The sequence below is a fragment of the Myotis daubentonii genome, chromosome 7, assembly GCF_963259705.1.
Source record: "Myotis daubentonii chromosome 7, mMyoDau2.1, whole genome shotgun sequence".
In the NCBI taxonomy this organism is placed as follows: domain Eukaryota; kingdom Metazoa; phylum Chordata; class Mammalia; order Chiroptera; family Vespertilionidae; genus Myotis; species Myotis daubentonii.
Window position 1 is genome coordinate 74591885 of NC_081846.1, and position 26055 is coordinate 74617939.

A 26055-nucleotide genomic window follows, 5' to 3' on the forward strand; every position below is an offset into this window, starting at 1 on the left:
ATTTTTCTTTGTTAAATGGCATTTAAATATGTAAAATAAATATCAAAAATATAAGTCTTTGTTTTACCATGGTTGCAAATATCAAAAGATTTCTATATGTGACATGGCACCAGAGTTAAGTTAGGGTTTTTCAAAATGCTGACATGCCGAGCTCAAAAGGTTCGCCATCACTGCCCTAGTTCATCACATATTATACGTGGTCTGTGACTTCCCTTCTATCAGTTCCTTTGTTAACATTTGAATTTGTAAACTCTGCCAGGACAAAGCTTGGGCTAGCATTCCACACTATAAATGAGTATTCTCCAGTAAAATTTTCTTATTTTTTTTAGAAGAAATCCACTTGAGGTATCAGTGTTTGCCTCATGTTTTTTTTTTAAGATCTGAGAAATGAATATATACATATTCGTTTATATATATGATCTGAGCCATATTCCCCATCTTCACCATAACTAACGAATGACATTGATAATGTGCCATTTCACAGTCCTTCCTGTTACCTCTGATTAAGGAAAGCTATACTGTCCAGATGGAGTTACAGGCACTAGATTTATCCCCCTACTTGTAATAACCAAAACCAAACAAAACCAAAAACAGATAAAATACATGAAACAATGGTTTTCATGATAAAATATGAGTTTATATTTTCAAATAAACACAAAATAGACCAATTAATTCTGAATAAGTAGTAACAACTTTATTTTAACACAAAGTGCTGAAATGCCAAAAATATTTTCAGCAACAAGATACCAAAAGTATGTATCTCATCAACATGAGCTGATTAAAAATGAGGCTGAAAAGTTCGATATAAGTCTTTATACATTTGAAACTTGAAAATCAATTTCCCCCAGGACTAATATTTAAATAATTTTAGCAGAATTTTATCTTCAAAAGTGGGACACACTTAAGTTTTATCTTCATTCTAAAAACCTGAATGCACAATTAACTGGGTTACAGTATACAATGATAAACTCTAACAACAGAAAAAAATTTAAATATAAGAATTCCTTTTCAAACATTAAGTCCATATACTGCAAGCAGAAAACACTGTGTGATGATTTAATTCCTAGTGAAAAGGAAGTCCTGCATATGGTAGGCACTCTATATTTATTCAAATGGACCTAAAATTTACATCATTCCATGAACACTTAAATAAAGTAGAGCTCATAATCTGTATAAAAGAGGTTTGCAAAATACTCTTATTTGTGTGTGAAAGTGCTGTCTTTATCATCTGAAAACACTAAACCCACCCGCCCACCTTATTTTGCAAGAATATATTGAATATTTTTATTTTATTCACCAAAGAGCATGGAAGTCCAACTTGGAATAATTCAATACTTGAAGTATACTTGGCTATGAAAAAAGCTTGTGAGTTTAACAAAACAACTTACTGAAGTCCCCAGTGTTATATTTTAGTAACACTGGGTAGCATCTATGATTCACAATCTTATAAAGAATTCTGCTTAGGTTTTAAAACTTATGCACAAAACTTAAATGGGTAAGTAAATTAGTAATTATATTTTTGGCAATTTAAGCTCTAACTTAGGTATAGTTTTTTAAAAGCCAATAATGTTCATGACAACATTTTAAGAGATCGTTAATATTTTAAACTTAATTTTAGAATTAATGATGTCCTAAAAAGGCACTGTTTGTCATGCAGTAAATTAGTCACATTTTTGAGAATTATAATTTCCTCTATCAATCAATTGTCCCAAGTAAAGCACATTTAAATGGTATATTTCAACTAGCCTGAACTTTCAATGTTTAACTGAGTCCTATTTTTAGAAATTAACTCTTGAATATATCACACACAAGTCCAAGTGAAAACAAGTACATGTACACTCACACACACACATGCACGCAAACGTGCACACAGATGCCTAAATAACCACATAATACATGCAAGGTTCTCCAATTACTATTTTAAGACAATGACACACGAATATTCAAGGAGGTAACAATGGCAGCCATAATATTATGGCACCTTCATATTTGTGCTCCAAATACCAATACACATTAAAATTCAAAAACAAAAAAGGCACAAATATAGTGTTTCCCTAACTGAATCTAAAGAACAGTTTTCCAATGGTTACTTTTGTATTTATGTAATGTTTAAAACCAGTCACTACTTTTTAAGAAAAGTTCTGTTTAGGTGACAAAAAGAGAAACAGGAGCAGGCTGATAATCAAAAGGCAAGACTGCTCTAGACAGAATCTGTGCCTACTGAAAACAATGAATTTTAAAAACAAAAAAAGGCTATTAGAGCACTTATTTCAGAACACATTAACAGTTTTCTATCACAGCCTCAAGAACCCACACAATACCAAAAATATACATAATAAATAAAAAAAATAAATCAGTTACCATATGGTTCTGTTAGTATAAAGGTAGGCATTATATTATCTGAAAAGTGGACATTTCTACAAACATGGATCTTCTTACAGCACAGTGTTTGACGTTTTTGGTACAAAATGTACTACCAAACTAAAATAATACTTATAATAAAACCCTTAAGATTTGCAATAAACATGAAAACAAGTAAGTGAGGGAAATCTGAAATGTTCATTATATGGTGTTATTAGTGAAGTCACTATAGTTAGAAATGTAGATTCAAGCAGTGAATTAATTCACAATGTGCCTCTGTGCATTTGATATACATGGGTTCACCAGCGTTGTTTTTTTTATATATATATGACAACAAAATTCTATAGCCCGAGGAAGGAGTTTTTGTTTTCTTATAAGACCCAGGCAAAATTTAAATTAAAATCTTAGTATATATGTATGTGAGCATGTATTTTTTAATTGTACATTACAAATTTAATTAATTCAATCTTATGGCGAAGTTAAGCAAGTGAATTTCTGCTCACTATAGCACTGATGGAGTCCACTAATATTTAAGAATCTTTCTTTTATCCCAAGGTATTCTTCCAATTTAAAACTTAAGTTAACATAACAAAGACTCAATGAAATTACAAAGAGCAAAATAAAGATATCTGAAAAAATAAGGTCTTTCAAAACTCGTTTGTTATGGATAACAAATGTGTATTTGACAGTGTTGTTCAATGTAAATATGAATCACTCTTGATGTATTAGAATTGTTCAGTGAGTATCTAACGAAGAAATACAAAAAACCTATTTTAAGACCTCAGGCTTAATTATTTTCCTTTTGTACTAAATTAAAAACTAAATAAACAAATTATACAAATTTTAATCTGGAGAACAGTTATGTATGCAAATATATAGGTATGTGCATTTTTTTCCAGTGACACACTTTTCCCCTTGTGGTCCAACATCAATGTTGCCGAAGAAGCATGCTGTCCCTATTTCAGGAAACCAGATGCAGAACAGACCTCCACTGTGAACAGAGCTATCCAACACTGAGCATGTGTATGTGTTTAAAGCTGAAATTGACTTATAATAAAGAACTGGCCCATGAAAAGCAGTTTATAAAGTTTATCCTGTTCACATTATGCAGAATTTCAGTATCATCCACAATGTTAGTACAGTAACTGAAACAGAAAGGAAAAAACTAAGGGGATGGGGAAGGTTCAGAATGTGGCCTGACAAGTTTCTGAGGGTTTTCATAAAAGGAGAGACTTTAGTCTGCAAATAATATCAGTTTGTTGTTTTTAGGAGAGTAGACCGTCCAGGATTCACTTATTGTTCAGATGCCTTCTCCAATGTGTGATAAAAAAAAGAGTGAATTTAATAATGATTAACTGAAATGGAAACGAATTTAACTATAATGAAGGATATCTTTCTTATCTATTATCACAAACAGCCAGTTACCTCCATCTGTCTTAAAAAATTATTTCAAAAGTTAAGACACAATTAACTATACCTTATTAATTCCCTCAAAAGCAAAAAAATATATGTACCATTCAGCATACAAAAGTTACACATTAAAAGTGCATATATATCTCTCTTAATTGGCCCACTCATTAAATTTACATTTGGTCATCCTTACTTTTAACATGTACAGAATTCTTCATATAAATGTAGGCCACTATAAATTAAAAAAAATTAATTCAGCACAAAACATGCTTTCTTATTGAAATCTTATCCTCAATCAGTTCTCAATAATTGTAAACTTGGATAAACCCACAAAGAAACACAAGCAAAGGTTTGTTATGCTTCTTAGTTTTCTGGACAGTTAACATATAAACATCACAAATTCTACTAAAAATCTGGGCCAACTCATTGCATAATTGCCCCTGAAATGAAAAATAAATTAGAACTGAAGCAGTGTATTGCCATAACTTACCTTGAAGGCAAGCAGGTTCTCCTGTATTTATAGAACTTAGACTGGAGACATTAACAGTTATCTCCAATACAAGTGCTTTTAAGAACCTAGTCTTAAACTTTGAGATAGCATAGCAAAAACCCTAGAAAATTAATTTTGCTTTTCTGAAGCTAATGGAAGATCCTTTTGAAACTTAATATCTTCAGTTGTCAATATTACTGCATTATGGAGCTAGTGCAATCCTGCATAGCCTTGGTCAAAATGACAAGGCACAATAAAAAAATTAAAGTATCATATGAACAAGAGAAGTCACTGGAGATAATTTAAGGCCTTGAAGTGAATTAGAGTATAGTCAGTCTAATTTAAAGCTGAAGAATAAACCATAAATTATCCACCTGAAATGCAAGCCATACGCTTTTTCAGCTTCTGCTCTGTAGACAAGACAACAGAAACAACTCTTGCTTATGGTTTGTCTATTAGAATCCTTCTGGACCTGGAGGAATAAAAGTCAATTCCATTTTTCTACAGTTCATGGAAGATTTCAGGACTGTTTTAGCCGTTTGCGTGGAATGCCAAACTGTGGACACTGTGCAGATGCTAGTGCTCGGAAGGCTTCTGCTACTAAATGAGGGTGAGACTGAATCATGGACTTCCACCCTGATGTTTCCATTATGTCCGTTGCTTGGCTGAAAAATAAAATTAAGAGATGTTTGTTAAAGAATACTTTTCAAAATGCATTATGTATTGTCAATTTTTAATATTTATGGATTTCATAATGTTTTGAACACTCTGCCTCTGTATGTATTCCAACCACTTGAATTCATTAAAATATCATTCACAAAATACCTTAGTAGTATTTCTGTAACAAATGAAACTATTAGAATTTTCTGGAAATTCTATTCTCCTGAAGCATGTGACACTTGTCTCCATAGTTTAACTTTTAAGAGTTCTTTTCCCTGGCTTACACTCAGGTTTTTTCTCAAGTTGAAACTTTTGCCTTCTACTCTTTTAACATTCATTATTCATCCTATCTCATCCATTCTTCATAATTTTAGCTATCATATTCAATGATGACAACTACTGATTTGCTAAATCCTAAGCCTCCTAACAAGGTTCATTCCCAACCACTTGTTCTCTTTACTTGGATGCGTTTCAAGTTCCATAAATTCAGCATTGTTAGATAAGAACTCAACATATCTCCGCAAACCTCAAATTCTTCCTCCCTTATTTCCAGTCAGCTAATGCTTCCACCATCATCCAGTGATTCAAGTCAGAAACCTGGGTATCATCCTAGACCAGTGATGGCGAACCTTTTGAGCTCGGCCTGTCAGCATTGAAAAACCCTAACTTAACTCTGGTGCCGTGTCACATATAGAAATTTTTTGATATTTGCAACCATAGTAAAACAAAGATTTATATTTTTGATATTTATTTTATATATTTAAATGCCATTTAACAAAGAAAAATCAACCAAAAAAATGAGTTCTCGTGTCACCTCTGACACGCGGTCACCTCTGACACGCGTGTCATAGGTTCACCATCACTGTCCTAGACCCTTTCCTTTTCAATCAAAAATCAAAACTCTGATGATTAATAAAAACACAAACCTGATCGGGGCCTGGCCCAGGCTGCAATCTTTTACTGGATTAATCTTTGAGTAATGTCTTAAAAAGCCCTTAAAGTTAATTTATATGGCTTCCCAGGATCTTATCCCCGCCTGCTTTCTCTAGCTCAGCTTCTTCTCATAACCTCTCTCTCACTCTATACTATTGTTTCTTTTCACCCAATCTTTGCATACCTGATTCCCTTTTTCTGAGATACACGTTTCTACCTCTTCCCTCTTCTTTATCAAGGTAACTCCTACTAATGCTTTAGGTCTTTATTTATACAATTCCTTGAAAAGGCTTTCTCTGACCCCTAGATTAGGTTTGGTTCCTTTGCTATATGCTCAGATGGGTATGCTATACTTTACCTATCATCACACTTTACTTCAAATACTTGTTTAATTACTATTTATCTCCTGCTAAACCACAGACTCTGGGAAGCCAGGGAAAACATTTACCATGTTCACTATTATATTCTTGATAATGAGCACAGTGCCTTGGGCCGTATTTACTGAATAAATATAAATACCCATAAAATGAATGTTCAATTACTGCCTTTAGGTTTCTGTACTTTAAGTTATCCTTTCTGTCTGCAATGCCTGTTATTTCTTTTTTAGTTCCTCTAATTCCTCTTCATATTTTAAGACACATTTGTCATCTCCAGTAAGCCATCCCTAAACCTCCAGCACATACCTTCTTTTATCATACTGCTTACCATATTATAAAAAATAACATATTCATGTATTTGTTTCTTTCATTAAATTTCCATCTACATATGAATGATATATTCATATATTTGTTTCTTTCATTAGATACATTTCTATCTATATATAAATGACATATTCATATATTTCTTTTATTAAACAAATTTCTCAAGAATAGGGACTTTTCCTCATAACTGTTTTTAAAGGCAGCACATTAGCATGGTGCTTGACTCACAATAGATATGAGGTACACGTTTGTTAAACTAAACAGTAGCTAATAATAAAACTACCTTATTTGCCTGACATCAGAGTAACCAATGTGTTTATAATTTCAACTACAGTTGTTCAGAATCACATAGATATCTCTTAATATACCTGACATTTTAACTTATTAAGAAATATCTACTGAAGGTCTATACATACAACAGCTTCTTCAGGGGATATTAAAATACTCTTGATATTTTTTGACATTGAAAAAGTTAAAAATGTAAAATATTCTCTTAACAGAATAAAAATAGAGCTTGTAAGTGGCTAAGTACAAAGGATCATAAATTGTCATTTGCTGCATACACATTATGTTTTAAATTTAAACTGATTTTTGTCTAGATCACATACCATAATATATTATCACACTGATCAATATTCAGAAAAACCAATAAACTAAAAAGAGAACTCTCAAACTGACAGGAATTCAGTTAACTTCACACATAGCAAAACAAATTAAAACAACAGGAAATAATTAAGTAAAAAAAATTAATTTGTTTCTAACACTGACTTCTCTTTCTTTTATCCACTTGTCTTTTTTGACATACTTATATCAACTTTTGATAACTTGCAAAAATGGAATTTAAGGTTTACAAGCAAAAATGAATCAAAAGATGCAACTTTCAACCTATCAACTCTTTATCCTTTTTTATTTTGAATAATTATAAAGAATAGAAAATTCTCCCTAAAAATGAGAGAAGAAAACAAAGAAAGGAATAATAAATTCTAATATTCAGAAAGCTTGGTCTTAGAAAAGATATAAGAACTATGCTACCTCTTACAGTTTTACCAGGAAAAGTAAAGATCAGCCGAAACCAGTTTGGCTCAGTGGATAGAGCGTCGGCCTGCGGACTGAAAGGTCCCAGGTTCGATTCCGGTCAAGGGCATGTACCTGGGTTGCAGGCATATCCCCAGTAGGAGATGTGCAGGAGGCAGCTGATCGATGTTTCTCTCTCATCGATGTTTCTGACTATCTCTCTCCCTTCCTCTCTGTAAAAAATCAATAAAATATATTTTTTAAAAAAAAGTTAACCTTTAAAAAAAAAAAAAAAGTAACGATCAAATTACTCCCATTTTTAGAATACTAGGCAGCTGGCTTAATAAAGCATTCAATGCAAAGTTCTTGGCTAACCTAAGAAGCAATGGGTTAGCATTCAAATGTGAAGACGTTTAGGGCAAATATGAAGGGTACATTCCTCAGAGAATAAAATGAACATTTTCCATATTCTTAGAAATGCTTTCTGAAGGGACAGGAAAAGGATCTCCAGTTGCCATTGAAATACCTGGACTCAACTACATACTAAGTGAGCATATGAGCTTCAGAAATTAGGGCATTCATCTCAGTTCACATTAGCAGCTGATCTACAAGGGGGCATAGCCTCAAGAATCCACTAAGTTAGTCAAATTTATTATTTTTTTTTAAATAACCAGCAGTTTACTCCATATAACTAATATCTCAATTCCTACTTATTGTAGTTGAACAAAAGGCCTATGCAAACACTTAATTCTATGTAGGCAGATCAACTTTGAGTCAGAAACTGATGTCATCTTACTTGCTGTTCCAGTTTTTCCCATCTTTACACCCAAGCTGTCGAAGTACACTGCACCTGCATTGAAGATTTAAACACACTTAAAAAAGTTCGGTGACAAACGCTGAAGGTGTCATGCCACTGAAATACAAGCATAGCTTACCTATTAATAAAGTCTATGGCTTGTGCTTTCAACTGTTCTGCACTGTGCAAATCTGCAAGGACAAGGGTATCAGCAACATTTTCCACTGAGAGGTTACTACACAAAGCTTCTTCACACAGGACCTTCAGTCGTTCCAGTGCATACTATTCAAAAGGAAAACATAACCATTAAACATTCACTGAAAATACCAAGTTTTTAAATACATGAGAGTTGGACTTAGGAAATAAAGTTAAAGCACGTTATACTTTGAACTAAGGGTATTTTAAAAGTCTCTAAATTATTTTTAACCTAATATGAAGAAAATATTAATGAATATATTTGAGAGAAAGACCAATTTTCTTTAGGAAATTTCAATTTCCATAGTATAAAATACTATATTTTAAAAATAGGGTTTTATTCTTAAAAAACACACACACCTTACTACTTAATACTTTTAATGAGTACAGTTCTCTATTATTATGAACACTAGAGGCCTGGTGCATGAAATTCACGCATGGAGGGGGGGATCCCCTCAGCCCAGCCTGCACCCTCTTCAATCCAGGACCCCTCGGGGGATGTCTGTCTGCTGGTTTGGGCCCAATCCTGGGGACTGGGCCTAAACTGGCAGTCGGACATCCCTCTCACAATCCGGGATCGCTGGCTCCTAACGGCTCACCTGCCTGCCAGCCTGATCACCCCTAACCGCCTTTGCCGGCCTAGTCACCCCTTACTGCCCCCCCTGCTGGCCTGGTCGCCCACAACTGCTCTCCCTGCCGGCCTGGTCACCCCTCACTGCCCCACCTGCTGGCCTGGTCACCCCCAACTGCACCCTCGCTGGCCTGGTTGCCCCCAACTGTTTCCCACCCCCCCACCCCCCACTGGCCTGGTTGGCCCCAACTGCCACCCCTGTCCGCCTGGTCACCCATGCAGCCTGTTCGGTCGTCTGTCTGGTTGTTTTGGTTGTGATGGCCCCTGGCTTTTTATATATTAGGATGAATGTACCAACCAGTACACTCACTGCATGTTGTCACAATCCAATGCATATAATTCTTGAAGAATGAATTACAAAGCTAAAGAAATCATATTCATAACCACTAAAAATCTTTAGTGTATATGTTATAACATCTTTAGTAGCTTTATTGAGGCCTAATTAACATACAATAAACTGCACTTATTAAAGTTTATACTTTGATAAGTTTATAGACATATAATCACCATTAAATCAAGATAGTGAACATATTCATCATCCCCAAGTTTCCTCCTACACCTTTGTAATCCTTCTCTTTCACCAAATCCCAAGCCAACAGCTCATATGCTTTCTACTGCTAGAATTTTATTCACAAAGTATAATTATTTTGAGACTCACGCCTGTTGCTGCCTGTGCATCGAAAGGTCAATGCTTTTTATTGCTGGGTAATATCCCACTGTATATAAACACACCACAATTTGTTTACCCGTTCATCTGTTAATGAACATTTGGGCGCTTCCAGTTTTCAGCTATTACAAAGAAAGCTTCTATAAGCCTTCATATATTAAGTCATTATATGGGCATATGCTTTCTTTTCTCTTGGATAGAAACCTGAAAGTGGGTTCACTGGGTCATATGGCAAGTGTAAAATGTCTTAGGGAACAGCCAGTCTTTCAAAATAGTTGTACCACTTTATATTCCCATCAGCAGTGTATGACAGTCCTAATTCTTCCACAGCTTTTGGTCTTGTAATTTCTAGTTATGATGATATGTGTGTACAAGAATCTTGTGGTGATTTGAATTTACATTTCTCTAATGGCTAATGATGGTGAGCATCTTCTGACATTGATTGACATTATTTTGGAAAAAGGCTGTTCAAATATTTTCTATTTTTAGAAATATCACTCTTTTTTTTTTTAAATTGAGTTTTGAGAGTTCTTTATATAATCTGAAATAAAAGTCCTTTATCAGGTATCTTCTGAATAAAAGGCATTCATCAAATATATACTGTGCAAATATTTTCTTTCAAGCTGTTGCTAGTCTTTTTATTTTCCTGTGTCTTTTGAAGAAAAAAAGTTTTCAATTGTACTGAAGCCCAATTATCAAATTTTTAATTTTATGTAGTACTCGGGGCCCAGTGCACGAATTTGTGAACCCTGAAAGAAACTGTGGGCCATGAGCCTGTGGTGGGCACAGGGGTGGGTTTCGGTACATCCTCCCCACCCCTGCCCGGCCCCTCCCGCCATGGCCCCCAGTCCTCTGCTGGCAGCCCCGCTCCCACTGCCATTGCTCCCATGTGCTGATGGTGCTGGCCCTGCTTGCACCCACTGATGGCGCAGAGCTTTTGGGGCTGGCTCCATCAGCGGGTGCGAGTGGGGCCAGTGACAGCAGTGGGTGCAAGAAGTGGCTGCTGGCACCGATCACCCCTCAGGAGCAAGGGGAGATGGAGGAGCCCTGAGGGGCAATTGGGGCCTGTAGCTGCCACTCGCACCCACTGACAGTGTCAAGTGATTGGGCCTGGCACCAGATGCCAGCAGCAACTATGAGTGGCAGCTCCGGCGCCAGCAGCGGGTGTGAGTAGTGGCACTGGCGCAGGACTGTGGCACGTAGGAGCCCTGCCTTGGTCTGGAGCCCTCGTTCACCTGCCCCACCATCCCACTGTGGCCAACGCCTGCCACATTCCGCGCCCTGCCACCTGCTGCCAACGCCCACATGTTCCGCGCACACCTCCTGTTGGTCAACACACGTCATAGTGGCCAGCTGTTCGGTTGTTCTGCTGTTCGGTCTATTTGCATATTAGGGTTTTATATATATAGATGTTTTTGGTGTCATAGTTACGAAGTCTTTGCCTAACACAAGATCACAAAGACTTTTTCCTATGCTTTCTTTAAGAAGTTTTAGATTTTTAGGTTTATAGCCCCATTTTGCATATATTTTTATATATGAAGAAGTTCATCTACAAAGGTCACTTTTTCAAATGAGTTCAATCAAAGTTCACTTTGGGGGGCATTTGAGTATCTGACTTTTCCAGCACCATTTGTTGAAAAGACTGTCTTTTCTCCACTGTGTTATTCTTGTACCTTTATTAAAAATTAAGATATTCATATATGTGACAGTCTATTACTGTACTCTCTCTTCTGTTCCAGTGAATTATTTGTCCATGTTGTCACCAATAAAACACTGTCTTAAATACTGAGGCATTATAATAAGTCTTGTTGTCAGACAGTGACAGTCTTTCAATTTGATCTTTTTCAGTTCTTGATTATAGGTCCTTGTCAATTTATTGGGGGGAAAAAGCCCATTAGGACATGTTAATTCTCCTAATTAATTTTAAGCAGAATTGAAATTTTAATAATATTCAAACTTCCAGTCCACAAACAAAATTTATCTCTCCATTTATTTTGGCCTGCCTGCATTTCATTTAACAATTCATTGTAATTTTCTGTATACATATCTTGAACATTTTTTGTCTATGTATTTATTTATGCCTATGTATGTATTTAATATAGTTGATACTAATGTAAATAGCATTTTTAATTTAAATTTTTATTGAGATAGTTATAGATTCGTGTGTAGTTGTACAACATAATAGATTCTATATACATCTGGCTCAGTTACCCTCAATGTTAACATTCTGCAAAACAAGTGTAATAACACTTTACATATACATATATATACATATATACATACATATATATATATATATATATATATACTAGAGACCCGGTGCACAAAAATTTGTGCACTCGGGGGGTCCCTCAGCCCAGCCTGTACCCTCTCTCAGTCTGGGACCCCTCGGGGGATGACCACCTTCTGGCTTAGGCCCACTCCCTGGCAGATTGGGCCTAAGGTGGCAGTAAGACATTCCTCTGGCAACCCGGGAGCTCTCAGGGGATGTCCACTTGCCAGCGGGAAGCAGGCCTAAGCTGCAGTCGGACAACCTTAGTGCTGCTGAGGAGGGAGAGGCTTCCACCACCACCGCTGTACTGGCAGCCGTCAGCCTGGCTTGTAGCTGAGCAGAGCTCCCCCTGTGGGAGTGCACTGACCACCAAGGGGCAGCTCCTGCATTGAGCGTCTACCCCCAGGTCAGTGTGCGTCATAGTGACCAGTGATTCCCAGTTGTTCTGTTGTTAGGGTCAATTTGCATATTACATTTTTATTATATAGGACAGAAGCCTGGTGTATGGGTGGGGACCGGCTGGTTTGCCCTGAAGGGTGTCCCGGATAAGGGTGGGGGTCTCGCTGGGGTGCCTCGCCAGCCTGGGTAAGGGGCTGAGGGCCGTTTTCAGCCTGGCCACACCCTCTTCAGGGTGGGGGTCCCCTCTGGAGTGCCTGGCCAGCCTGGGTGAGTGGCTGATGGCTGTTTGAAGTCTGGCCAAGCCCCCCATCAGGGAGCCTCAACCCATGAAAGTGTGGCCAGCCTGGATGAGGGGCTGATGGCTGTTTGCAGGCTGGCCACAGCCTCTTCAGGGTGGGGGTCCCTGCTGGGGTGCCTGGCCAGCCTGGGTGAGGGGCTGATGGCTGTTTGCAGGCTGGCCACGGCCCTCAGCCACCCAAGCTCCCAGTGGAGGCTGGCTGGAAGCAGGTATCTGGGATTTATTTATCTTCTATAATTGAAACTTTGTTGCCTTGAGCAGAGGCCATAGCCGGCCAGGGCAGGCAGGAAGCTTGGCTTCCTCCATCAACGGGACAACCAAGCCTGCTGCTTGCTCCAGCTCCGTGGCTGCCGGCCGCCATCTTGGTTGGGGTAATTTGCATACAGTCACTCTAATTGGCTGGTGGGCATGGCTTGGGGCGTGGCAGAGGTACGGTCAATTTGCATGTTTCTCTTTTAACAGATTAGATATATATATATATATACACATACACATATACATTCACATATGCATATACATGGATGCAAGTCATATGACAATACTTTTGGAGAAAGCTCCCAATGCGCTCTCAGGATTGAAAACTACTGGCTTTAAGATTTTTTGGTATTTTTGCACTGTTTCCCTATATTAAAGAAATCACCATCATAAAAAAGCATTAAATTATCATTATTTTCTCTTTCTACACTATTAAATTTAAAAAATCAATCTATAAACAGAAAATTAAGTTAGTCAATATAAAAAATTTTCAATTATATATAATATTGTGTTTTCTTATAAAACAGTAAAGATACACTCAAAACTATTGAGTTTATAATTTAATCTCCCATAAAAAAATTTACTTTCATATAAAGATATTTTTGTCTTATTGACTAAAAAAACTCACTGTATGCTATTTTTTAATACTTTCAACAGCCATCTACAAATAGTATAAATTAATCCAGTATTTCAAGTTATTTGGGGTTTTCATTTGATGACAGCATTCTTGATATATCAAAGGCTTGAGGACATTTTTCAGCTCTTTAAGACCTAATTACTTACTTTGTCTGCAGCTGCCAACAAGTTGTCAGCCATTTTGTCAAGGTTTGGTGCTTTCCCTGTGTAAATGAATCTCATCATTTCTTTAAAAACCTCGGGGTCTACATCGTTTATTTCCACTCGATTCTGATATTGAAAACAACACATAAGAGTTATACTTAAAGAACACAGACACACAAACAAACCAAGGAAAAACTCTGACAGTAATTTAAAAGCCCCAAATCTGTACAACTCAAATATAGATTAAACTCTATTTTAAAATTTATCTTCGGTAAGCTACGCAGGCAAAGTGAAACAGGCAGGTCTAAAAGGAAAGTATATGCACCAAAAACTACCATGTAGAAATATAAATCAAATTTCTTAATTTAAAAGAGTAAAACAAAAATCTATAGGCCAAACGAAATACATCTGCATGCAATTTCTGACCTCTATCTTAAAGATGTCTATTAAGTTTTTCTTTGCAGAATTCCTAAGCTGTACTACAATGCCTAAGATCCTGTAACCACCTTTAAGCAAAAGAATGGTCAGGTATATGAGATAATTCCAGAGCACCCATTACATCTCAGAATTCTCCCTTTTGCAAAATGGCATGTACTATTATCTATGGCACCTCACCTCTTTGCTTAACACATGCTCAAGTTCAAAGAGGACCAGTTCCTTTTTTATTCCTGTATCTTTGTAAATTTGGTTTCTCTCCTGGGATTAATCAAGCTAAATATCAAACAATAAACAACAGTAAACTTTTCTGACCCTTTGCTGACAATAGCACTTGAAACATCATTGATGTCTGCTTACTTGGAAGTGATCAGAAAGTTGATTATAGTACCTGCACAGACAAACAATCAAAGGAAAGGAAGCAGCTATTTTGTTGCAGCCTCTAGTTCTGCAGAAAGAATAAAGCTGAACCCACATAAACCCTGGAGTCGTCCAATTGGAGCACTAAGAATCGATCACATGTAATGATGCAACCAGCAAAGAATCAACCTCTGAGCTTTAATCTGACATTTCAAGAAGACAGGTGACAGAGAAACACCTGGGAAAACCAAATAGGTAATATCTTGATTATAGCTAATTTATAATAATGTAATTTATGCCATTTTTTGTTAAATCTAATAAATAGCAACTTATTTTAGTGGTTAAAATGTAGGCATTATTTTTGCTCTAGAAAACAAATTCCAAAATCTACTCATAAAATCTAGAAAGGAGAAATATACTTCTTTTTCAAATAATATGTTTTTATTGCTTTTTAGAGAGAAAGAGGGAGAGAGATACAGAAATAGAAACATTGATGAGAGTGAGAGAGAGAGAGAGAGAGAGAGAGAGAGAGAGATTGGCTGCCTCCTGCCCACCCCCTACTGGGGGTCTAGCCCACAATCTAGGCATGTGCCCTGACCAGGAATAGAACCAGGAACCTCTTGGTTCGTGGGCTGATGCTCAACCAGTGACCCACCCCGGCTGGGTGAGAAATATACTTCTTTTTTTTAAAATATATTTTATTGATTTTTTACCGAGAAGAAGGGAGAGGGATAGAGAGCCAGAAACATCGATGAGAGAGATCGATCAGCTGCCTCCTGCACGCCCCCCAGTGGGGATGTGCCCACAACCAAGGTACATGCCCTTGACCAGAATCGAACCTGGGACCCCCGAGTCCACAGGCCGACACTCTATCCACTGAGCCAAACCGGTTCGGCAGAAATATACTTCTTAATCAGAGAACTCCCAAATAGCTATGGCCAAGAACAGTCCTTTGATAACTACCCTTCTGTACAAGAATTACCTACTTATTTTTCTACCAAATGAGCACCCAAATAGCTGTTATCTGGAATATTCACCCACTTTAGGTTACATCGACTGTTCTACTAGAGAACCCATTTTCCCCATCTTTCTATTTTTTTCTAAAATCATAGTATAACAATTGAGAACATGCACTGTTACTTTTAAAATATACAGTCTACTATTCTACTTTTGCACAAATTTATTGTTAACCCTTAAACTATGGTTACCTTTTTGCTTTCTTCCATTTCATGTTCAAACATTGCATTAAAAACTGGGGATCGAGCTGTAACAAGATTAAGCATCATTATTTAATGCACACATTTATAAGAGAAATGTACTATATTACCCAAAAGTAGAAAGTACCTGCAAGTACAGATTTATGAGCTCTAAATTCGTGTCCTCTCACAAAAAAACTGCAATCTGTAAATCTTGTGTTTTCCCAGAGATTACCTAAATCTTCTGCTAGTCGACATTCAGGAACCTTCAAAGTATTTGTATTAGTATGCCCTGATATATTTACTGAATCTTGGACCACACTCACCTAATAAAAAAGGGACAGTAAGAAAAACACTTTTACAATTTAATATCAATAATTAGTTACTAAGACTATACTTAAATATCTTATCATTAAAATTATTTGAATAATTAAATGCACTCCTGATAAAGATGCTAATACCTGATCATTGAATTTAAGGATACAATTTAAAGGTTATAAAACTACAGTCTATGATTTGCAATTTGGGAAGTATTTTAAGTGCTATTCCTACATGTTTCAACTCTGGTAAAACTGATTTAAATATATAGTTAAATTGATTTAAATTTTAAAGTATAAGAATTCTCACAAAAGCAACTGTAGTTATGAAAAGTTCATGGGATCTTTTATTTTTTAAAAATCAACAGTAAGAATACAAATATGATTTAGTTTTTCAGACCTTTTATTTACTTAACTCACTAATCAATAAAAACTGATATAATTTCAACATTGCTTTTATACAAACTCAAATATAAAATATGGATTAAATTATTACTCAATGGAGATGACCACTGTCTACTGAATATAATCTTAAAACACTATTAAGTCTTGTACACCACTTTGAAAGAATTCTACTATAAGAAATTTCAAATTACGTTTAATAAATTGAAGAAAATACTACCTCAACAAGTAAAGCATATTTTTTAGAGTAAATAAATCATTTTTTACAAAACTGCTATGTTAGTTAGCCATTGTTTTTAAGCTTTTAAGTTTTGTGGTCATTTTTTTTTTAAATCCTCATCTGAGGATATTTTTTCCATTGATTTCTAGAGCGAGTAGAAGGGAAGAGAGAGAGAGATGAAAGGGAGGGAAGACAAAGAGAGAGAGAGAAACATCAATGTAAGAGAGACACATTGATTGGCTGCCCCCCCGCACATGCCCCTACTGGGGCTGGGGTTCCTGCAACTGAGGTATGTACCCTTGACCAGGAATTGAACCTATGACCCTTCTGTCTACGCCAACGCTCTATATATTGAGCAACCAGCCAGAGCTGTGATCATTTCTTATGCAGCAATAGATATCTATGTTCATTTGAAAACATTTCATGTGGCTTTTATTAAATAAGAATAGGTATAAATAAGAACACATATAAATACAGTAAACTACGTAGAAAATGTAAATTACAAATACGTAAATTGGACCAAACTACTAACATGCTAACACGAAAAGTATAATAATAATCCAGTATAAAATATCTGGAGAATATTAAATCTTGCAAGTTCTCATTCATCTAGATGTATAAACATGTATCTCACTTATGTGAATGGGCACTTCTTAAGAAAAAATTTACTGAGGTATTTTTAATTAATCATTTTGTTTTTCCAACTTGCATTATTAACCTTTTGGAATCATATGTCATAGAAATCATCTAATCAATCATCTTATTTGGTAAAAGTTTTCAAAGTGGGAGCAAGAGAAGGTAACCAAAATGTCCTAAATCACACTGCTGGTCAATATCACAGGGAGGCTAGATCTACATTCCCAGATTCCATTTTTTCAGCACTCTTTGTACTGCACAATATTTCTTTAGATATATGTTTTTTAAATTAGTAGTCCTACTTTAGTGTAATTATGATTCAGAAAGGATTTATCACAACACTCTTTTGAGATGCTTTCCTAAATACAAGTGCCAAAATAGTGTGTATATAAAGATTCTCCTATTAAGTTTTTAATTATCCAAATAGTTTCTAAAATTTTAATAACTACAAAATAGAAAAAAGCATCATCAATCTTTACTTGATTGCCCTGTTACACCATTATAACTTAATGATACATAAACCAAATATGTTGGTGTTAATACTCAGGATTTAGTTAGGGATCAGTTTTTTATCACATAGTATTTATTTGTTCATAGAAAGCATTTCTCTCTTGAGATTTCTAGACGAATGTAATGATATATTTAATTTAGGAATGGATTTCTTAAATTCTATACATTGCCTATTATCCTAACTCAAAATAACACATTTAATGTAAAGATTTGGCAAAAATCTGGTAACTGAAGAAATAAAAGCATCAAAAAATAAAGCCATTATTATCAGGCTAGAACGTGATGTTACATTTCATTTGTATTTTGCATATGTAATTATAATTCAAAAGAATTTATATTATTGACATATATATCTATTGTCATAGCAACCACAAATTTTAATTAAGACATTCCATTCTCCAAAGGGTATTCAAAGGACTATTTATTGAGCAGAAGTTAATAATCTAATTAAAAATTGATATGCATTAAATTCTGATAATTATTTTCTTGATACCTATATTAAGAAGTTAGTTAAAATTTTAGTTTGTCCCTGGTACATATTTAAATACGGGCAATAAAACATTCTTATTAAATGGAACCTAGAGTAAAAAATTCAGAAAAAAGGCTGAGATTCTTTCCTGAGGTTAAATTGTTTTTCTTTCAAAATAAAAGGGCAAATGCCGAATACTCAAAATTGACTAAATACTGCAAAGCAAAGCCTCAAATTCATTTGACAGCTCTTTCCCAAATTTGCTTTTGGCTCAACTCTGAGACTACTATTCAGACTAAAAAGAAACATGTGCATGCTCTTCTCAACTGTAAGTACTCTGAAAATCTGGGTCTCCCCAAGTGTGGAATTAGGTGACGGCTGGTTCCAATTTTTTTAAAAAAATCTCAATTCTCTAATTCTGAGAGAGAGGAATTTACAAAGGTGTATAGGACTACAAATTTTTCTGCTCTAGTTAACTACCTAACCATCCCTCACACTGGTTCCAAAGTAAGAAAGTTTTAACAGTATGATTTCACAACATCTTATAGAATAGTGGGTCTTAGATTTTTTGATTTTCCTAAATAGGTGGTATCCTGTTTTGAAATCTGGGTGAGAGAAACAATGTTGTCAACTTTTCATTTTGCTATGAAAGAGCTTTTTAGAGAATAAAAGTCAACGTTCCAAGTATTTTAAAACTGAAAGAATATCTTGGCAAGAAAAAATAGGATGGGAAAAAGGTATCTTTCTAAATGAAGTAGTTAATTTTATGAAAAACTCATATATATGTCACCCAGTCCCCCCCGAATATATATATATAATAGAATGGCATGGGTCTGTAGACTACAAGGTTATTTAAAATCTTTTGGATTTAAGAAGATGAATTAACCTAAATAATTTTCTATTTTTCCTATTTTTCTACTTATTCCTCAATTCCTGCCCTTTGTATCACTTTGGGAGAGAAGGCATAGAGCCATTTACACAGTTAGGAATTTCTACCCCTGGCTACTTGATTTACAGTATGGAACTTGCAAGATTAAATTATGTCTTGCACAAAAAGGGTAGCACCAAACTGCCTTACCTGTCTACAGCACCACTTGCAGGGGAGGGGGAGGAGGCAGTTCTTTACGTGGGCAGTGCAATGCTTCCTCCTCTTCTGCAAGCAGTGCTGGAGATGCTGTAGAAGGAAGGGCAGCAATGAGAGGTGTGAAGAAATGGTGGAGGGCATGAGGAATGTTTGTTCAAAGTACTTTTTGCCTTCCTATGCCTAATATGGTGCCCAGGGTATAAATGTCTATATTGATAAAAGGGCACTGAATTACAGTATCCAAACTGAATCTGATCAAAGCCAACTTAAAATATAAGTCCCTGTGGGCTCTATTTTAAGGTCACTAGCGTGCACAATCTAGCAGATAAAAAGTATACCTCAAAAAAGTGTATTTTCAATTTCAGCCTTTATTCTGAATTTCTTGATTGTCTAGGTTCCAATAAAACATGCTTAAGAACATACCTGTAAATAATATTTCAATTCTAAAAAAAGAAATATTACCTTAAAAAGTTAAAATTAAAAGTTAATAGTAAAAGTCTTTACAAACAGACTTTTAGCTACAGTAGTTTTTAATTGGATTACATAGCTCTTAAGATTTTTTAAAATTCTAAGATTACAAGATTTAAAAAAAAATTAACATGCTAAAATTTAAGATAGCTACTAAAATTCTTGGAAATGTTATATTAAGAATACTAAAATTTTAAAACAATATGACATATTTATTTAGAATACTTCTTAGAATCTCTATTGATAACAAATGTTTAGTTATTTAAAAAAATTATTTAATAATCATTTATGCTCACGATATTTGTGGTATGTACTTTATCAACCAAATAATTGTATTCATAACAAACTCATCATACAGTTCATTTAACTTGTCTAAGTAAAAATAAGATGTACTATATTTGCACTATATCATCTCTGGGGCCATGTTTCAATTATTCTTTTAACAGCACAATGGCATACAATTAGTTTGTAATCTTGCCAAGAAATCTTCCACATTTTCTACAAAGAAATCAAAGCTAACTTAGTAGTAATTAAGGAAGTTACTAAGTTTTCAAAACACTCATCTGTCTACAATAACCTACTGAAATATATTTAACACTGAGTTTACCTGATTATATCCTATTAACTGGCACTCCTTTGAAAATTATCAACTACTTTAAAATTTTTTAATAAAACTATGTAACCGATGCATAGTCTTTATAGTAAACTATACTGGTAACATAATATAATTCTTGAATTCACTCCAAAGCTGAATCTCAACAATTTGTATACATAAAACTACATAATGATAACATGCAGATATGGGCATACTTAAAAATTTGAGAAACTACTGCTAAAAACATTATTTTATTAAATGAACCCAACTACTTGAATGAATAAAAAGCTTCCCAATCTTTTCAGGCAGTTCACTGTTCAAATATGGTTTCAAACTGGTAAACTACTAATAATGTCTTAATGTGTAATATGTCCAATTTGAATATGACAAAAAATATTCAGTATCTACGTCAGAATTATCCAGAATGATGAAGATATTTACATTTTTCAAATAAAAATATACACACCCATAGACACCCATAGTCTTCATAAAAGAAAGGAATGTTCAGTATGTGTTAGTGTAACTGCATATATAAGTTACAAGTAGAGATATGACCATATTTTTTCATAGTGGGCTACTATACTGATTTCTAAGACAATCTAGTCAACTTTTATTAGTAAAATATTTTCAAATGAAACCTTATCAATTATCCCAGTTATTATTTTTTATAATATACCCAATATTGTTGTTGTTTATAATTTTGCTCCATTGCTAAATATAACCACGAAGTTCCATGAAATAAAAAAATGTACCCACCTCACAAAATAATGTAAGCTTGTCATCTGGTAAAAGACCATTAGCTTCATCAAGCAAAAAATCCCTTCGAATGAATTTTTTAAAACCCCAGTCCTTCCCTTGTACAAATCGATATGCTCTTTGGCTTTCTGGTGGGAAACAGAATAGAAGTTTAAATAAAACAAGTATCCAAGAAACATTTTTGTAAATGATAACACAGTTAAGTGAATATGAAAAAATAGTAAGAAGTACAGATATTTGTGTTCATAAATAAAATGTGTCATCAGAGGTATATCAGGTAGAGCCAGATCATTCCACCGTACTACTCAAATTTTGGGCATCAAATGAGCTCACTTTCAGATTCCTGAATCTCTAGGTAGAAGAAAATGCAGATCAAATCTCATGGAGAAGAAAGATCTAGGCCCTATAATAATAAAATAAGATCAAAATACACTGGCATGGGCATATTGCTCATCATCTACCATCAGCAGCACCTGATTACAAACACAACTCTCATTTCCTTCTTCTCCCTTTAAAAGCAGATGCTCTAAGTCATCAGGAAATCCTTTAAGCTTAAGCGTTCCTGGGACATCCATCCCACTGACAAGTTTTACTGAACCAGAAGACACCCATTAACTGGTGAAAAAGCTAAATAATGTCACTTATCATTCCCAGGTCTTTAGACATAATCCCCTAAAAACAATTTTCATAAAAGTCTGAAAGACAGTTTTTAGTATAATTTAATAAATAAATGTCTGAAGTAAACTGTATACTATGAAATAAACAACATCCTCTACAATTAAGTATTCACTGTCTGTTACACAAAAAATTAATTGGCCGGAACCGGTTTGGCTCAGTGGATAGAGCGTCGGCCTGCGGACTGAAAGGTCCCAGGTTCGATTCTGGTCAAGGGCATGTACCTGGGTTGTGGGCACATCCCCAGTGGGGAGTGTGCAGGAGGCAGCTGATCGATGTTTCTCTCTCATCGATGTTTCTAACTCTCTATCTCTCTCCCTTCCTCTCTGTAAAAAATCAATAAAATATATTAAAACAAAAAAACAAAAAAAAAAAAACAAAAAAAATTAATTGGAGGTGGAACCAGTAGTAAATCTAATTGCAACACACTGTGTTATGGACTGAATGTGTGTATCCCATCAAAATTCTTATGTGGAAACCATACTGTTATAGGATTCCAGGCAGGAAGAATAGGGAAAGAGAAAAAAAGTTAAAACAAGGCCAATTTTGCAGCTAGCTTGTAACTAACAAGCCATTATCTTCCCCAGCCAAGGACAGGAGAGCAAATGGTTAAAAACACACACACACAAAAAAAAAACCTCCCTAAGGAGAGAATACAGAAGGGGGGGCGGGGAGGGGGGGGGGCTGGGAAGGAAGGGAAAGTAAAAAAGGGCAGTTTTACTCCCTAAGTGGAGAAGCCAGCAGTCTTAAGGCTTGGCAAGATAAAGTTGCCAGGTGCTACTCATGATTTCTGGGAAGGCCACAATAAAGTAAAAAAAGGGACTTTGAGAATTAACCTGTACCAAAATATTCAGCAAAGGAATTTAGAAACCTATAAACAAAAAGGCATATACAGCCTCGGACTCCCTCCCAACTCACTCTTCAGAATAGCTGAGAACCCATCTGTGCTTCATAACCAGAGGTACAGTTTGCTTGCTTTGCTTCTTTAATAAAGGTGCATGCTTTAATAAATGGGCTTTCCACAATATAGTTAAGGTCTCTCGTATAAATTCATTTATATGAGAAGATAAGGATTGAGGTTGGAAACAGCCTTCTCCCACTGACTCAGGGCACTGTCCTGGAACATCTCTCTGGAGCTGGTGAGAGGTGCCTATAACAATACCTTCCAATGTGATGGTATAAGACAGTGATGGCGAACCTATGACACGAGTGTCAGAGGTGACACGCGAACTCTTTTTTTTGGTTGATTTTTCTTTGTTAAATGGCATTTAAATATATAAAATAATTATCAAAAATATAAATCTTTGTTTTACTATGGTTGCAAATATCAAAAAATTTCTATATGTGACACGGCACCAGAGTTAAGTTAGGGTTTTTCAAAATGCTGACACGCTGAGCTCAAAAGGTTCGCCATCACTGGTATAAAAGGTCAGTGATTGGGACTAGATAAGTTCATGAGGATGGAGACCTCATGAATGGGAATGTTGCTCTTATAAAAGACCTCACTAAGCTCCCTAACCACTTCCACCATGTGAAAACATGAGTAGTTAGTCCACAACCCAAAAAAAGGATCTTCATCAGAATCTGACCATGGTAGCGCCCTGATTTTGGACTTCCCAGTTTCTAGGGTCAGTGAGAAATAAATTTCTGTTGTTTCTAAGCCATCCAGTCTGTGGTATTTTGTCATGGCAGCCTGGACTAAGACACTCCACTGTCTTAAATGCCAGATAATGTGAAACTGTATTACTTTGGCAATAAAAGATAATATTAAATAGTATGTATTTAGAGGAGGTTATTTTGTGATGTTAACTTGATTCTGTGAAAACACTTAAAATTTAATGCAGCAGTTATAATATATTGTCCTACTCTGCACATTATACATCTTCTTTTGAAACTCTAGGTTACATGATTTCAGCTGATTACATATGGGAACAAGTCTTAATGCTAAGAAAAACTGACTTCTTTCAGTCAATGTTCTGGTCTATTATTTTAATAAAATTTTAGGGACAAAATAAGACATTAAAAATCTTTCCAATATTCTTCAGATTTTATCTAACAAAAATAGCAAGGGAGAAGAGAAATATTTCCTGAGCACCTATTACATATGCCAGGCATGGGACCAGCAACTGTTTTCAAGTGACAAGTGAATGTCATTTTAGAACATGGGAAAATTAAATTTTAGTATTATTTTAAATAATTTTACATGTCTATGAAGTCTAAAACGTACTACAAAAACTATAGCTCTATACAGGTGTTTAAAATTAATTAATAGCCACATTAAATGTTTTAGGTTAAGCAGACTTTAGTGGGAAAATATATCCTAAGCTTTGTAGGCAAACATGCAGAAGTCACAGCAAGTAGTTACAGAGTCTTCATTCAGTTTGCAAATCACTTACCCATTGCTTTTGTTTCTTCTCTTTTAGCGTTCAGAAGGGAAAATTTGAATTTTGCTCGAACTTCACTTTTTGGGCAGCTGACTAAAAGCAAATATAAGGACAAGTAGTCTTTACTTTCATCATCTAATCCTTTTGGATTTACCCTCAGGCACCTAAAATAAAACAACAGTCTCACATGGAGGAATATGATACTTGAAACATTCAGAAAAGAGAGGCAATACTGAAATCATTTGTTAATATCCCTTCAATTCCCCCCTAGTTCTTTACAATTCTCTATACTATTCTTAGAAATCTACGGTAAAACAAACTATTATCTGTTCAGGTACAGTAACAATAAAACAATAAAGTAGCCAATGATAACATCTAAACTCTAAGCAAACAAAAATCTTACCATTTCATTTTGTCACTTGGGCTAGATGAGAATGTTGAACTTTTTAACACTTCACCCATTTCTTCTCGACAAAAACTGAAGTTATTAATGGTCCACATGTAGGAAAATTTTACAACTTTAACCTAAGAGATTCAAAAAAACACTTTCATAATGAACTTTATGCTTTTAACCTGTCACATGTTAAACATCCTATGACCCAGTCTTTTAACATTTCTAATAACTATACCAAAGTACTTCATAATACTCTCAAAATACTGTAAAATTTGTAAGTAAAATAAAGTGAGGCATTTCTACGACATGTACCTGTGTATAACACCAGCTTTCTGCTATAGGAGCAGTAGACATATCTCCAGGGAGAGGTGGGGTGGGTTCCCGAGACATTGCCGATTTATTGCAGTCTTCCAAGATTTATGCACTATCCCATACAGTTGAGTACTTTACTAAAAGGAAAAAAGTTTCATTTACTGATCAAAAAGCTTAACTGACTAAATTCAGGGAAGAAATAAACAATCATAAAACAATTATATGGGAACATGTATTTCATTATTTTTATAATTTCAAGAAATCAGCCTTTGTAATATAACACTAGAAACATAAACAAACCTAATACTTGTAGATAAGATATTATTTTATAAAGGTAAACTTACCAAAATACTATAAATCAAAAATTACATAGCTTAATAGTATGATCATAAACACAAAATGATATAGAAACAATATTTGATTCACCTTCCTTCATCTTTTTACTGACTACTTGCAAAAATCCAAGGGGTTCTAAAGTCAGAAGAGCTTTGGATATTACAAATATTGGTCACTCATATGGTAGATCCCAAAATTTTGACCAATGATACACAGATGGGACCTAACTGTAATGCTGTGTAGTAAGAAATACATAGATTTCCACAAAAATCTAATTTTATCTCACAATAAAACTCCATCCCTATCAGTTTGTTCCCTATTAAAGACTATGTGTCATGCTGAAAAACCAAGATGATGGCATAGGTAAACAACGGAAATTGCTGCCTCGCACAACCACTTCAAAAATACAACTAAAAGACGGAACCGTCATCATCCAGAACCACAGGAAGGCTGGCTGCGTGGAAATTCTACAACTAGAAGGAAAGAGAAAAGCACACTGAGACTCAGAGGAGCTGCAGAAGTAAAGTGCAGAGGTACAGAGGCGCACGTGGAAAAGGGCTGGCAACTGAGGACACGGTTGTCTTTTTCAATCGGGAGGGAGTCTCAAGCTCCCAACTGCTCTGAACTCCAGTTCCGGGCGAGTC

General features: G+C 35.2%; 1 protein-coding gene across 7 annotated transcripts in view; it reads right to left on the minus strand.

Moving 5' to 3' along the window:
• Positions 1 to 672: 672 nt before the first annotated feature.
• Positions 673 to 26055, minus strand: part of SPOPL (speckle type BTB/POZ protein like) — a 65060-nt gene continuing 39677 nt past the window's right edge. For 3 of the 7 annotated variants that reach the window (XM_059704563.1, XM_059704562.1, XM_059704564.1), the window contains 11 exons: positions 25076 to 25212; positions 24773 to 24894; positions 24382 to 24533; positions 21311 to 21438; positions 19486 to 19581; positions 16002 to 16179; positions 15866 to 15921; positions 13866 to 13988; positions 8505 to 8647; positions 8366 to 8419; positions 673 to 4926 (listed from right to left, as the gene is read on the minus strand). In XM_059704563.1, the coding sequence (XP_059560546.1) occupies positions 4782 to 4926; positions 8366 to 8419; positions 8505 to 8647; positions 13866 to 13988; positions 15866 to 15921; positions 16002 to 16179; positions 19486 to 19581; positions 21311 to 21438; positions 24382 to 24533; positions 24773 to 24894; positions 25076 to 25153 (1275 nt within the window). In that variant the 5' untranslated portion in view covers positions 25154 to 25212 and the 3' untranslated portion in view covers positions 673 to 4781. The remainder of the gene's footprint in view (positions 4927 to 8365; positions 8420 to 8504; positions 8648 to 13865; positions 13989 to 15865; positions 15922 to 16001; positions 16180 to 19485; positions 19582 to 21310; positions 21439 to 24381; positions 24534 to 24772; positions 24895 to 25075; positions 25213 to 26055) is intronic. The other 4 variants (XR_009453855.1, XM_059704565.1, XM_059704567.1 and 1 more) reach the window with 4 other exon arrangements.